Source organism: Saccostrea cucullata, unplaced genomic scaffold, assembly GCF_032062105.1.
Source record: "Saccostrea cucullata isolate Sc308-1 unplaced genomic scaffold, CSIRO_AGI_Scuc_v1 ctg1718, whole genome shotgun sequence".
NCBI classification, from domain to species: Eukaryota; Metazoa; Mollusca; class Bivalvia; order Ostreida; family Ostreidae; genus Saccostrea; species Saccostrea cuccullata.
In genome coordinates, this window is record NW_026938132.1 from 1 (window position 1) to 16,434 (window position 16,434).

A 16,434-nucleotide genomic window follows, 5' to 3' on the forward strand; every position below is an offset into this window, starting at 1 on the left:
GACACATCGGCCCGTGTGTGTTCACCGTCAACATACTAGTACCTTTACTGCTTTCTCACCTAGGGTAAATTAGTAATCTGGAATGCTAAGTGGTTCTAAAAAACGCATCTATTTATTTTCTGTATTCAGAACATAACTTGTTTTAACAAAACTAATTAAAATTTTCATTCTAAATAAATCAATTATCTCGAAAGAATAAGCAATTCATAATGGCAGTATCGGTCATGGCTTTATTTTGTTTAATATAGGGTCATTACATAATGAAACAATGCTATGAAAACAGTGGACAGTGATCAAGTATTATTGCAAGTGTCAATGAGTTAGCGCCGATCCTCAATCTGGCATTTGGCGCATACGGTTTGCAGAAACGAGTAGCCATATGGTGCTGACAACTCCGGAGGGTAAACAGAAATTGCCAGCGATGGCTTGTTGCAAAATTCTGTAGTGTGTCAGCATAGATTGCAGCCTGGAAGGGTCTCTAAAGCCATGACGAAGGACGATGTTGCACTGGAATCAGAAATGATAACAGCAGAAACACAGAAGAAAACTAACAAAACTTGAATGCACAAGATTTATGCCCTAGCATGCCTAAGATAGAAAGACTATATGTATGTATATTATTTATGTAACCAGGTTTTAGGGATGATTGCTGAAAAACTATGCAAATTTGATGAAGAATAAAAATGTAATTAAATGGTAAGGGTGGTAATACAGTACCCGCATCGTTATTTTTTACAGGATACACGATACGATAGGATACACGCACGATACGATAGGATACACGCACGAGAGGACAGGATACACGCACGATAGGATAAACGCAAAACACGATAAACGCAAAACACGATACACGCAAAACACGATAAACGCAAAACACGATAGACCTGATAAACGATCTACACGATAGGATAAACGCAAAACCTGATAGGATTGTTTCAAAATGCGGAACGTTTTTTGACAAGACGAAAAGATTATTTTGTATTAAATTTAAAGATTAAAGATTATTTAAATTAAATTATATTTTGATTTAAATACTCGCAGGGCTTCAAATCTAAACTATAAAGTACATTTAATAATTATAAAAAGAACCTGAGATCTCTAGATCTGTATTAATTTTAGAAAAGTTGTTTTGGTATTTATATAAAAATTGACAGTGATTAAATGGAATTTTATAAAATAGAGACTGTATTTTTTTTTAATTCCTTCTCAAGTGTGTGACTTTTGAAACTCTATAAACAGATTTATTATTAATGAAAAATATACATTTTAATTTTCTATCTAATAAATTTATCTACAAGTAACAAGTTATTTCACGGAAGAAATTTACGCAATAATATAATATTTGTATTTAATCTCTAAAGCTTACAATCTGCCGTGTATCCAAAAATCGCAATTAAATATTATAATATCTTAGAAAATGATACAAGTAGAAGACTGGCCGAAAGAAAGGTTGAAAGAAAACGGCTTTAACAAAATTAATAAATTTAACATGATATATCTATCAAGAACGAAACAGTTCAAGAAAATTAAATTTTCTGAATAGAAATCTAAATAATTATTAAAATAACGGCGATCTGCAATAATACATGTAAACTGTGTCATAAGAATATGAATCTGCTACAACTGCACAAAAAGATACATTTCAATATCCTGCATGCTTATTATTTATTTATTTGCTTTTTGTCTACGCGAACATTGTAGCTTACCAAAAATCTTTCTCCGGTAACTCCGATTCATTTTAGAAAATCATATTTAATAGTACTTAATTTTGACAAAATAAATCATTCAATTCTATAAATTATTTTTTAAAGATCTGAAATAGACCAGTTGATCGACCGAATTTCATTTCCGGTTACTGTTTAAATTTTGACAATTACTCTCTGCTTTACCATGATATATTTATTTTATTTATCTAATTTATTTAATCATTTATGAATAAATCCATTTATTCATTCATGAAATACGCGATTAATTATTTTTTCCTTCTACACTTTAATAAAATTTTTTATTTTGATGAAAAAGAAAGGGATAAATCTTTATTTTCTCTTTTTCGGTTGAATTAATCTTATTTTTATTAACAAAACGAAAAAGAAACTCGGAATAGCTCAGTAGTTTCTTTACATAGTAGAGATAAAATGCGAGGGTTTCCGAATATACACGATAAACGCAAAACACGATACACGATAGAACCTGATAAACGATCTACACGATAAACGCAAAACACGATAAACGGAAAACACGATAGAACACGCAAAACCTGATAGACGGAAAACACGATACGATAGGATACGATAGGATACACGCACGATACGATAGGATACACGCACGATACGATATGATACACGCACGATAGAACACGATAGAATTGTAAAGAATAACGATGCGGGTACTGTAGTACTTGAGGCATGATTTCATTATGACGATTTAACAAACTATTGATGTGTTGATCAAGTTGCTCCCATTTCAGTCCCCCTGATCCAGACCAGGTTACATCTATCTTAAGATGCTCCAGAGACAAGTTTTGGCCAATTGTTGAACGTGTGCATTAATCTTCGGCTCGTCTGATAATGGAAGATCCAACAATCCATACTTTGCAATGAGTTCCTGCAAACTTAGCTTACAGTTAGTAAGAGTGACTCTCTACAAGACTACATTAATTGGGCGAACATAAGACTTGAAAGCGTTGGATTTCCATCTACCCATGGTTTAAATTTCTTGCTCTGGAATACCTTGCATATATAATGAAGTTGCAGCCCCTATGCGAAATGAATGAGATTTGAATGTTGATATATCAAGCTTGAGGAATGATAGAGCTTTCTTTATTACTGATTGAATGATAGTAGGTCAAGGGTGATCCATCCATGTGGCATAAGAACTGTGATGTTTGAGTTTGTGATGGTCTATGGGTAATGAATTCTAGTATGTTGTGGAATAGGACCTGATTGTGTTTTGTGCTATTAATTTGCATTGTTGTGCCCTTGCCATGCTGATCTGTTTTTGTTTTCCCTAATGTGATCTGAATGCATGACTGAGATATTTATACATTTTCTATTGACAATGGGGAATTGCAGGTGTTTGCCCTAGTGGTAGTTATCTCACCGACTCGAAGTAAAGCAAAGAATGCTAGGCCATATGCAGCAGAGTAGAGTAATTTTTCATAATAATTGCGGCAAACATGTTGCAAGAAGTCTATTATCTTGACTAATAGGGGAAATGTTATTGGACTTCTTGAATCTTTCCTATGTTTAAGTTGTTTAAAACCACTGAGCATTTTTTTTTATTATGAAAAATTGGCATTGGTCTGGGAAATTACCAAGTTTTATGTTGAAGCTCAAGCCTGTTAGGTAGGTTTTGGCTGTAGAGTATGATGTTCTCTTTGACGATAGGTAAGCGATATAGTTTATTATTTGAGCCGGCCCATGCAAAAAGGGCCCTTAAGGTCATTTTTATCAAAATTTGGTTTTTGGGTGATTTTAATAGTACTTCTTCGTAAATACAAAATTCCAAAGTTTTGAATCAGAAATTCCAAAAAATGTATGAATTATGAACAAATTTATTAACTCTTAAAATGACAACTTTGACGTTGACTTCATAGTGACGTCGCAGAAAAAGTGACGTCGAGGGACCTCCAAGCGTCACTCTTCGTTTAACAATGGGGGGCATGTAACATCCCTGAACTCTGGTCTGACATATGACCTGATATGTTTAAACAAATATGACTGCCTTTCTCTGCTTAAACCTCCCGGTAATATTTTCTGTGGAAAATCCCCAGGCGCATCTTTATCTGTTAAGGCAACAGGGACCTCTTGGCTTTCTACATCTGTTTTGCAAAAGACAACTCCTGGTTGTAAAGCTGAAATCCGAAAATGATGGAATTATCTTATTCCTGTTATTGGTTTGAAGTGATTTTTTACAAACTCCTTCCAGTTGTAATAAGCCAGGTTCCTGTCCTGTACGATTACAGCTTTATTGCCATGAGAAGATTTGTTAACTACTTCAGCGAGATGCTCTATTGTGTCACAATCTGCCCTAAAATGGTTTGAAAATATGTCATGATTCATATAACGCATGTAGTCTATATTAAAATAATAATAATGATAATAATGCATCTAATCTATATTCAAAAAAACTTTTTTTTAAACTAAGTAAATCAAATTACCTTCGATATTTCTTTTTGATCTGCGCAAAGCCTGCATCAACTTGGCATTTGGTGTGTCCAGGAACTTGCATGTTTAACTCAATGGCCCAGTGTAGTCCAACCATGACTCGCCACAGCAAATATCCTATGGTGTATCTGTTTTTGTTCTGTCCTGAAATAAATCAAATTTGTGTCAATTCTTTCAAAGTTAGTGGAATTTATTTCTTAATAGTTCTACTGGAATGTAAATCTCGTTCGGCTCTCTCTGCTTGAAGTCAATTGTCGAGGACTATTTAAATTGGCATGGAAGTCCTCGTGTACATTAAATATATTATTCTACATCTTTAGAATCTCAATCTACACTTTTATTACTATCAATGATGCACTGGCATACTATACTAACTACGACAGTGATTCCTTTAGTAATTTCACACAGATGTTTGGAAAAATAATAGAAGAATACACATAAAATTTAGGTGTAAGGGAATAAACCTCCGCAATTGTCACAATGTAGTACCGCAGATTTCTCTCCAAACCCGAACTCCTGAAAATGATGGTGGAGGATACTCAAAACGGTATTTGGTCCATGTGTACTCTTGCCATCTTTCCCTATTGTCTGGTCCTCATCAAGGAGGTAGTTGTACTGGGTACTGGATCCTTCCATACAAATTCCAAATATTTGTATTTTTCTTGGTGTTTCAAAGAAAAGAGGTCCAACTTGCCTAGAATGGTGTGGAACAGTTACATTTTGAGCGAAATCAAACGTGTAATGAGACTTTACATATTCCGTGGAACAAGCTACACGTGGAGCATTTTCTAGGAATAAATTCCGGTGTTCTATCCTTGCTTCTTCGATGCATTTAATGTAATGCTTATGTTCTCTTTCTACTTTATTGAGATGCTCTGTGAATAGCCGTGTGGCATCCAGCTTTTCATTTTCAGTGTGTGCATACATTATTTTAACTCTATGATTATCGCATGTACTACAAACATCTGTCCTCGGTGTAGCAATCTGGATGCTGGGCAGGCACGTAGACCATATAGCATAAAAAGAGGACAACTTCACACATCGTATATCTGAAGTGCTGCATGCTTCAGAATAACTTGCGTGGAGATCCTTCTTGGTAAGAGAGCAAGGTAAGAAAATCGGTGGATCAGTATCCCTACCTCTCGGAGCTGCTGGCATTGGAAGGCCGTGTTCCTCGGCATATCTCTGAATAAAGCTTACAACATACTGTGTATCGTCATATTTCAGGGCATTGTGCGGTGTTTTCCCAGTATTCCCGTGTATCCGTGGCCTAATGCCGTTGGTTTTCATGTGTCTTACTAAGTTTTTGAGGTATTTTTCCCCAATGGCATGAATGAAAAGAAATGCGTCTTTACAAATCTCTCTGTCATCAAAGTTGTAATGATATCTTTGTCTTTTGATTTGTTTACCAGAATCATCCCAGGTACCACTACATTTCAGCTTCCCCATAAGATACATATCTCTCTCCTCATTTGAAAGTTCTTTCATGCAACATATATGCCCCAAAATCTCCTCAAAACTTAAGTTTGAAATACATTTCATTTGACAATGACAACCATCATTGACCTTTTCTCTAACTATTTGCCCCAAATCAGACATTGAAACATCTTCAGGCTTGCTTTCTGTCGTATTAGTTTGGCAGGCATAAAGCTGACATCTGTCATGAATATCATTTTTGTTCATATCATCACTCTCACTGTCAGATGAATATTCCTCACCATCTGAACTATCACGGTCAAGCAAACTTGTTTGTGCAGCAGGGAAATATTCCCTGTGAAGCTCATCAATAATCTGTTGAAAAATATTGATATTGTTGAAATTAAAATGAGAGTGAGATAGAGAAACAGTATATGTATGTTTACAAAATACCCTCCCTAATTTTAATTGGTTTAGAATTTTGCCCCCCCCCCCAAAAAAAAAAAACGGGACAGGGAAATATTATGTCTATTTGAAAAATAAACTATTTGGCTATTTATCTGAAACAATTTAATCAAAAGCAATGGCTATCTAGATGTAGATATATATATTAAATATTAGTATATGGATTGTATGCAGTAGAACCCGAAATAAATATTGATACTACTTGCAATTTTATTTGCCGATAGGCCTAAATTCAAGGTCAGAATTTATAATGCAATTTTGTTGTGTATTTTTAAGTAATTTTTACAGTTCTAAAATACACCTCTTATTCAAAATATTTTTCTACCTAAGAATTAGAATCTTTCCGTGATTTAGTTTCCACTTTCGTAGGTCAAAATAAAAAAAAATCAAATAGCGTCTCTCATTTTTTTTTCTTTTCTTTTCATTTTATGCGTTAAAGAACGTGGGCGCCTTTGATGGGCATTCGGCAGGAATCTGGGCGTACTTGAAAAGTGAAAATTTTATCCACATGTCACATGAAATTTTAACATTTTTTTTTATTTATCGGGTTCCTGTGCAACAGGAAAGGAAAATATTTTCCTGACATTGAGCTCTGATTAGCTAAAAAAATAACTTGGAAATTGGCCAGATCAGACATTTGGTACAAAAAGATACATTTTTAGACACGTTTTTCTATAAATTTTCTATCTCTGGGTCTTTCCTCCATGATTTTGAAACGTTATTCGTGTGTATTTAAATTCAAAGAAACGAATACACTTGTTTAAAAAATGGAGAGAAGACCCAGAGACCACGAAAAATTAACTTTTCCCAAAAAATTCCAAATGTGTGAATTTGGTGCTTCTTTGTCCTTTTAGAATTATCGGTGTACGTGTAGCGATGATAGCTCAGTATGTTGGGTTACCTGTTCACTGCACACGAAGCGAAAAGTTTTTGGTTCGAGCCTGGCATGGGGCGTTAATTTTTTTTTCATGCAAACAACCATTTATTTTGTCAGTTTCATTTTATGTACTTGTGTATTAAAATTTTGAATTAGATAAATTTTAGTTTAATTTGGTTCTCGAGAGATATAATGTTCTATTCTAAAATGTACATGTTTCATGCATCTATGCATTAAATATTTTAGGTGTTTATTTTTTGTGAAACATTTTAAATATGTTACAGTACCCCCAGGAAAAACGGACATAAATGTTACAATTGCACACGGTCTTTCAAACTAAATGAAAAAAAAACCTATGGACGAGCTTGAAAAATCTAACCAGCTATGTTCAGGTGGCAGAGGATAGTTTCGAATAAAGTACCGGTCAAATTTATTTAAAAAATGAGATACCCTGTGTTTGACATATTATTACTAGTAGTAAAATTATTATAATAATTTTAGGTAACATTCCCAGTGTAGCAGAGAGGTTTTGAAAAAAAAATGATATGCAGCATGCAACTATCACTGTAATGCCTAGCTTGTATGGAGTGTAAATGCGAAACCAACACATGCTGACTGTTTTTGAGGAAATTCTGTCTTACAGCCACATGGTCTAAAGTTGTGTGGATATCTCAGAAAGTAGGTGGTTGACCCCTTATCTCACATTGCTTTTACAGTTAGACAGGTAATGTTTATGCAAATGCACGGTGGCTCGTGTGCACAGTACGGGCCTGCTATATGTTGTGGGAATCCGAAGTCGGCTAAAATCATGAAAACAATAGGTAATGTGGAGGGGGTTAAGCAGGTCATGTTTAGTGCATATGTACTAGAGTAGACAACTTACATGTAATTTATATGCATAATTTTAGTGCAATATGCATATGAAGATTATTCATGTAGATGACACAAAAAACTTATTTACATCTATTATGTAATGGCCCGGCACACAGGTATACCCCCTCGGCACATGTTTTGGTACCAAAAAAACTATCCTCTGCCACCTTCAAGAAAACTTGATTTTTTCAAAGCCCTCAATTTAATGTTTACACATAAGAAACTTGAAATGCAATGTGTTAAGAATAATATTTCAACTTCTTCATCATATTTACTTTCTAATTGGGTCACAGAAGATGTCAACAAGACAAGGGGGGTAATTCATACTAAAATTCAGTTTTGGAATATAAAACTTGCATATATGGCAAATTGTCTTTGCAGTTAAAATATGGTAACCGATACTTTGTTCATGAATTTATTACTCTTACCGGTCAACATTATGAGTATTTCAGAATTGTCGCTCATGTAACTATTACATAATTATTCATTTTCAGATCATATACAGGCAAAATAGACATTGTAGGTCTCACCACACTGACTATGTCTAAAATTTATGAAACCTCACTGACTGATCAGGAAATAGTTTTTTTTAAGGCTGCTCTAAGTAAAAAAGTTGTCAAAACTTCATTTTGTCATAAATGGACAGGTGCTATCAATAAAGATGGGTATGGCGTATATCGCCCACTACTTAGGGGGAAACAGATTAAGACTACTGCGCATAGACTTTATTATTATTTACATAATTCAGAAACATTTATAACCGACATGCATATTTCTCATTTGTGTCACAATAAACTTTGCATTAATTTAAATCATTTGACTATGGAACCACAGTCTGTGAATAATGCAAGGAGGACATGTTCTTTGGAGGGTCAATGTGTTGGTCATGGTGGTGTAAACAAGCAATGTTTATTTCAATGAGGTAACACGTTAAGTCCATACGAGTGTTCGTTTGATGTTGTGGGATGGGCAGTATTGTACAGGGACATCGCTCGCAGTTTTTTACTCGTTTTCTTTTTCCTCGACAAATATCTTGCAGTTCTGTACCGAGAACTCTGTTTACGCAATTTATGGTAGGCACTGTGTGAGTCTCTTTGCATCATTGTCTTATGGAATGGTTCACTTTTTTTCCATTTCAGTCCCACTTTTCCTGCAAGGATTACTGCAGACTTACCACTTTCATGTGAAGATGAGTGGACAGCAGAATGGCACATAGCAGTGAAATTCCTGGCCCATGTGGTGTTCTTTGGTGCATAGGTAAAGACACGCTGATGCAGGTTTTCACACTTGTTGGTTGTCGAAAGACGACACACTTTACGTAACCCCTCTCCCCGAAACTGCTTGCAAATAACTGATTGAATACTGTCCATATCAGCAAAATCAAGATCCAAGTGTTTCCCAAAGGGCAGAAATTTTGTAGTGTAGCTAGGGAGATGGGCTGTGCAGGTGAAAGACATCTTCCTGCAATTGTCGTGCATGCCCGAGAAGCAAGGAAGTACATTCACAACTGCACTCTCTGCATGTCGCATGAAAGCATCATCTGATTTAAACAATTTACGTATTTTTACCAACTCGTATCTTATTCGAGCACGTACGCATGTTGCTAGTCTTTGAATGTAGGCATCTTTTTCTTGCCCCGCAGGCAGCTGAGTTCTGAGTTTAATGTTGCGAATGTTTTTCTGAAGAGTCCTCAGCTTATGTATGAAACATTGGTAGTGCTTAATGTCCACTTCATGTTCACGTGAGTAGTCTTGCAGAGTTTTGCCTATCTGTGCAGAGGCATCACTTGTCACAGACCGAGGAGTTAAAATATTCTGCTTGCGTATAAAGTCCAAATTCTTTTTTAACAGTTTCGACTCGCTTGATGAAATAGAGTCCTCGGTGTTATAGTTCTTTTTGCATGCTTCATGATTTTGACAATTTCTTTTGCAACACAATTTATTTGCTGTTTTAAGTGATAACACTAATCTTCTAGGTGTGCTGCTCTCAACCACTGGGCAGAAACTTTGGGTTGCAGCCTCAAATCCTGCTTGTGGTCGGTTGTTATACGAGGTGTCAGTTTCCAGGTCTACCTCATCACTTTGACCGAGAAGTTGATTTACCCGTTGCACGTAATGTTGATTATCGATCATAGAATCCTCATTTATTTCCTCAATACGATCACACATTTGGTTTAATTTACGCTGTAACCCTCGTCTGTCTGGTGGTTTGATATTCAGACAGCACATCATGAGTATGGCATCTGCCACCCCAATTTTTGATTTCATCATGCCTAGGACTAATCCGTCATTTAAGGAACCAGATTCTGGTCCCCTCTTTTTCTTAAAAGTGGTGTAGAGTTGAATTTCACTAGATTTAAAATGGCAATGAGAGCACTCTGCTCTGCCAGAAACACATAGCCCTAATCTCTTTGTAATCACAAAAGTCATGAAAGGTGTTATGCATTGATGAGCACTTGAATTCTGTAATAATCTGCTAATTGACTGTATATTCACTACAATGTTTTCCTCACTGACACATTTTTCATCCTTAATTTTGGTTTTTGTAGGCTTAACAGGTCTTAGTTTGGTGGGGAGAGTGTCGTCACTTGTCATCATACACACTGCATCACAGTATTCATCATAACTGGGACGGCGGATAACTCCTTCGGAACAAGTTACAGGTACGCATGCACTTGCCTCATCTGCTCTTGTAATTTTTGAGTCTTGATGGGGAGGAATGTAGTTATGTCCTATCTTAAAGTAGGTCTTCTTTCTTCGTGCTCGGTTCCTTTTGTAGCTACAAGTCTTCATTGTAAAGATTGTAATTATCAAATGGAGTAAAGACTGCTTAAGAGACCAGTGTTTTGGGGTTATGGGCATGCTAGGTGATTATTTGCTTTATAAATGATATATGCAGATAAAAGCTGCATCAGATTCAGAGGTTAGGACCCTTGCCTGTCCTTTTCAAAACACATTTTCTCAAATCAAGTGATTAGGAGATAAGCTATTTCAGTTCTACTGCCTACACTGTGTCTGATGTTTGTTGAAATTACCTCCCTTTGACCTATGGCCTTTGGATCAACATCTTTTGTATCCATCATTAAGAGTAAATTGACAGGACATTTAGCAGTGTAGTTGTTTAGATAATCTTGTCAGAGACTTTCTTTACTAATTGGAACATAACTCATGTCATTTTATGAAAAATCTAGAACTTTAGAGAGGAAGAGTGAGCAAATTCTTGGTATTTTTTCCCAGTTTTCTTCATTTTCTTTACAGTCTTCTCCCTTTCTCCAAAGTTTTTATGAAAGTTGTCTTTGCATTAAGTCATACAACAATTCAGGTTAATTATAACATAAAGAATAGACACATGTACTATTGATTCTTATGTAACTAGCTCAAATGTATACCTTACCTTACACTAAAAATGAGTACATTTCACACACAAAATAGGTGTTTTGAAGATTCTTTATTTTGAACACATTTCAGGTGATAGATCATTAGTGAAAGTCAACTTTTACTCAGAATTACATGTATTTTTCAAAACCAGGTGATAAAGTCTACATTAAAGAGTTCACTAAAAGTTAAAGGTGGCAGAGGATAGTTTCGAATAAAGTACCGGTCAAATTTATTTAAAAAATGAGATACCCTGTGTTTGACATATTATTACTAGTAGTAAAATTATTATAATAATTTTAGGTAACATTCCCAGTGTAGCAGAGAGGTTTTGAAAAAAAAATGATATGCAGCATGCAACTATCACTGTAATGCCTAGCTTGTATGGAGTGTAAATGCGAAACTAACACATGCTGACTGTTTTTGAGGAAATTCTGTCTTACAGCCACATGGTCTAAAGTTGTGTGGATATCTCAGAAAGTAGGTGGTTGACCCCTTATCTCACATTGCTTTTACAGTTAGACAGGTAATGTTTATGCAAATGCACGGTGGCTCGTGTGCACAGTACGGGCCTGCTATATGTTGTGGGAATCCGAAGGCGGCTAAAATCATGAAAAAAATAGGAAATGTGGAGGGGGTTAAGCAGGTCATGTTTAGTGCATATGTACTAGAGTAGACAACTTACATGTAATTTGTATGCATAATTTTAGTGCAATATGCATATGAAGATTATTCATGTAGATGACACAAAAAACTTATTTACATCTATTATGTAATGGCCCGGCACACAGGTATACCCCCTCGGCACATGTTTTGGTACCAAAAAAACTATCCTCTGCCACCTCAGCCAACCAAATCATGGACATTTAAACCATAAATGTTTCGTACAAATGATTCCTGCAGATTACTCGCTAAATGCGCCCATCTTCTTTATTTGTCATTGATTTATCGGTTTTATCAGATTTAGAAATTTTGAAAAAAAACTTATATTTAAACACCTTTATCGATCACATGGCAGATTTCAAGGTGTCTATATTATGTAAATTAAATACTTTACTCATCGTGATACACTTTCATCATTCTGACATTAACGGGGAATAACTCTAAAAGTGTGTTGACTAACAGAACGCTGACCTTGACACTAGCGGGACGTAACTCTTATAATGCATCGTGCACGAAATTCTAAAATCTCGATAATGTTTTGACCAACACGTACAGGTACGGCTAAATAGTTAATTATGATTGTTGAAATTGACCTGTTTATAAAGACAATTTTTAATGATACACAACAATGCATTGAAAAGATTTGCAAGTTTTTGTCCCCCAGTCAATCAGTGCTGTCATCATTATGTACATGTACAGATGTAAACAAGATAAACAAACAACCGGACAAATTTGATTATAATAAAGTGATCATTTTATTAAAGTTGGTTTAAATAATACAAATACATGTAGGCTTATTTCTGCATACATGTATCTGATAATGTTGTTTACGGTAAATAGCACTGTACAGCTGTAGTACGATCATTTATTTGAATGTAAATATTGCCGCATTGCTTCGCGAATTTATAATGTCACAGGTAGGGATCCAGGAATTTATTCAACTAGTAATTAATTATTTTCAGCAAATTATTTTTCTGTAATTAAATTATAAGCATAGTTTCTTTTTCTAATTATTAATATTACCTCTAAAAAGTCCATCACTGACACTGTGGCATTCTCATTTTCGTTCTTTCTTCTTCTTATTTCTGCAGACGTCAAATTAATCTTTGCAAGCTATGACGTTAATTTTTGGCGACGTTTTTTCTCAATTATGACGTAATACCAATAAGGGCCCTTTTCGCATGGGACGGCTCATTTGGTCTATGGGAGGGGGCCACAGTTCTGTTAAGTTAAATTTTTGTTCTAAATTGTGCGAAAATTCATACGCCACCCCCTTGCTTTTCTGGAACAATGCCTATTGGGCTGCACTTGATATTTGACATAGGGTATTCTTGAATGGCCAAGCTATTCTACCAAATTTTACCTCTTGATCAATTGATTGCGCCCATGACAAAAGGGCCTTATGGCATTTTTGCTAAAACAGAGAAATAACGTCACAAAGATGTGACGTTGCAGACGGTGAACTTCGACGCAGATTTTGTTTTAACCACGTGTTTTGATGTTTGACGCATCCAGAGTTTTTATCGAAGTTTCCAACATGTGGAATTTATTTTCATTTATAAATTAATTTAATTAATGGCTGAATCTTTCAATCCACTGATTTTAATAGATATAAATAAAATCATTTAGAACTGGATTGAATTCTTAACAAACATATCTATTATACGTCTCTAATACCAATACAGTTTTCCGACGTCATGCACCATGTACATGTATATTATAGAAGCTGTCGACAAGGTGTTTATCTGATAGGATAATAAACCTGTGAACTCTAGAAAAATAAATTTTATTTACATATTTATACTTTTAGGATACATGTTAGACAGGGGTGTATTGTTAAAATGTTGCAAAGGAAAATTGCCTTCCTTTTTTTTAGATCCGCTCCACCACTCTCAATATATGTACATCGCGATCGCGTCGATCACATGTAAACATTGATTCATCGGTGCATACTGCTTAAACTTTTGTTAATTATTTTTTTTAAACTAATGTTGAAACTAAACATACATCGTCCACGTTGTTACAAATCTAGCAAAATGTGTTAGAACAACAGTCAAGATATTTGTATTTTCTATAAATAAAAAAATGGAGAGATAACTCTAATGTCAACAATCGATGTAAAAGGGGTACCAGAGAGGGACTTTTAACATTTCAGCGAATTTGCTTCTGAATTATAAAAGAGATCTTTTATAACCAAATATAAACACTGTTAATTGTCAGCATAATTTTAATATTTTAAATTAAAAAAATATTGTTGTACGTTGGGAACAATTAGGTCCTATTAATTTAGAAAAGGAAAAACAAAGAAAAAAGGAAAACTGTAAAATTGAACAGACTTTCAAAATTTTTTTCTTCCAAATCTCTCATCTATAGCTTTTTTTGTATGAAATAATTTAATAACGAATTTCATTTTTTTTTTTTAATTAATATACATGTATAGTATCTACCGTATCATGAATGATGATTAAATAAATTAAACTTTAAAAATGTTGTTTTGTCTTATTTTCTTGTTGCATAAAGATACTTCAATTTAGAGAAATTTAAACAAGCAAAAACATCCGAATGAAAAAAATGTTCTAACTTAAATATAGCTTAATTGTCAAGTAAATCTGATGAGAAAGATGGCGAGAAAGAGAGAGAGGATGGAGGGTGGATAAAAAAATTATATTGAATCTATGTATCTAATATTGAGAAATGTGAAACTCTATTGAAAAAGGTGAGTTTTAAAATCAAACAAAATAATAAAATACTGTACTGTAAAATGAAATATTTTTTTTAGTTCTCTAAACTACATGTTTTTTTTTTAACACAGAGTTTAAATGTTTTAAGCATTATCTGCAAATTAATCCCTAAAGCCACGATAAACTTTGTTTTTTAACAAAAGCTCGATCAGCATTGAATGTCTTTAACAGATCAATTAGCATGCTAAAATCCCAATTAATCACTGGACTTAACTCTTGCTGTTAACAGTGTGGAATATATTGTTTAACCTCATCAAATTATGGATAAATATTATTACATATGCACATTGTATGATTTTATTTGTTTGATTGATAAAAAAAATCCTTTTAAGTTCAGGATTGGGTTTTATTTTTACATGTAAATGCTGACAGAAAAAATTCGATGATTATAATACACGACATAAAACCGCAACAATATGCTTGCATTTTGTTTTATTTTGGCCACAGTGCAGAGGATGGGGGTGGGGTGGGGTTGTCCGTTTATTTTTCCGTAGCATGTAAGGCTTTACAAGGCTTCGCATATCCAAGCTGCTGGCATGGGACCAGAATGGAATTCATATTCTGTAAAACTCATTTCATGAAATAAAATTAGAAAAAAATCATTAGAATGGAAGGAATTTTTTACAATTCAGTCATAAAAAAATATGATGAATTTTCTAAAATGCTTACATCTCTACAAAAATCCAACATTTCAAAACTCAGTCAGTTCAGAGACAATTGTCAGGAAATATATTATACAAAACAGTCATATTTAATAGACTGTATATTAAGGCATGAACAATTACCGCTATATGTTATTAATTTTTAACCCACACCTACCCCAACAAAATCTATACATTAAACTGCATGATTCATTTTCAGTGGACCTTCAGATAACCGGACCCCAGATATTCGGATGCTTCAGTATCCGGACGATTTTTCATGGGAACAAAATTTGTAAATGTTATTTTGTCTTGTGTAACTGGTAATTCAAGTATCTGGATGCTTCACATATCCGAACAAATTGACTGGGAACCGAATTGTCTGGATAAATGAGGCTCCACTGTACATTGATTTGTCTACTGGATTTTATTTTTTATAAATGAATGAGGAAAAAATCGACGAACAACTTTGTTCAAAATTCTTAATAATTTTTTTGTAAATGTCATCTTTAATTTAATTCTATTGGTATGCTTCTAAAACCAGCCATTTCATAAAATAAAACCAGATTCTGTTATTCTAGGGTGTCATTATATACATGATTAACAAGACTGAATTTATAACAATTCGGTTCCAGGCTCATAGTGCTCATGATCGCTGTGCGATTTTGAAAATGGCAATGCTCAGAAACACAGGTACAAATATATAATGAGGAATATTATGCAGTATTATTTCAAACCTAAATAAAAAAGTGAAATTACATGTTGTAGGGTTAATGGTACTGGGTGTAGGAGAGACACCCCGCCTGTGCACCTAAAACTTTGGAAGTAACAAAAATATTTATTTATTTTTACTGGACTGTGTTCATTTTTACCCCCCCCCCTCTCACCAACTCACGCAAATTTAATCCTGGGTCTATCTATTGTGTAAATGTGTGCGGGTTATAATTCATTCCTTTGTTTATAAATTTTTTCATCTTTTTTATCGGTTAATATTAAAATATTTTTACTGTTAGACTGAAAAATATTTTGTGTGTCCTGAATATTTTTCAAACAGCAGTGTCATTTTTGCCCTTTGCAGACAGACAACCTTAAAAATGCAGTGAATTAACCGAAATTCCGTTTTATTTACTGTCTATTGTATATATCGTCATAACATGTTACCACGCTTCACATTTTTTTTTTGTTTTTTATATGAAATTTAGAAAAAAATAACAATCT

General features: G+C 34.2%; 1 protein-coding gene across 2 annotated transcripts; it reads right to left on the reverse strand.

Moving 5' to 3' along the window:
- Positions 1-3,558: 3,558 nt before the first annotated feature.
- LOC134249479 (uncharacterized) lies at positions 3,559-13,018 on the reverse strand. 2 transcript variants are annotated; one of them, XM_062731828.1, is made up of 3 exons: positions 12,858-13,018; positions 4,160-5,957; positions 3,559-4,029 (listed from the first exon to the last, which is right to left on the reverse strand). In XM_062731828.1, the coding sequence occupies exons 1-2, from the start codon at positions 12,870-12,872 to the stop codon at positions 4,611-4,613; spliced, it is 1,362 nt and encodes a 453-aa protein (XP_062587812.1). In that variant the 5' UTR covers positions 12,873-13,018; the 3' UTR covers positions 3,559-4,029; positions 4,160-4,610. The 2 variants fall into 2 exon arrangements, with proteins under 2 accessions (XP_062587812.1, XP_062587813.1); XM_062731829.1 differs by lacking the exon at positions 12,858-13,018 and having other exon boundaries at positions 4,160-6,437.
- Between the last annotated feature and the right edge of the window lie 3,416 nt (positions 13,019-16,434).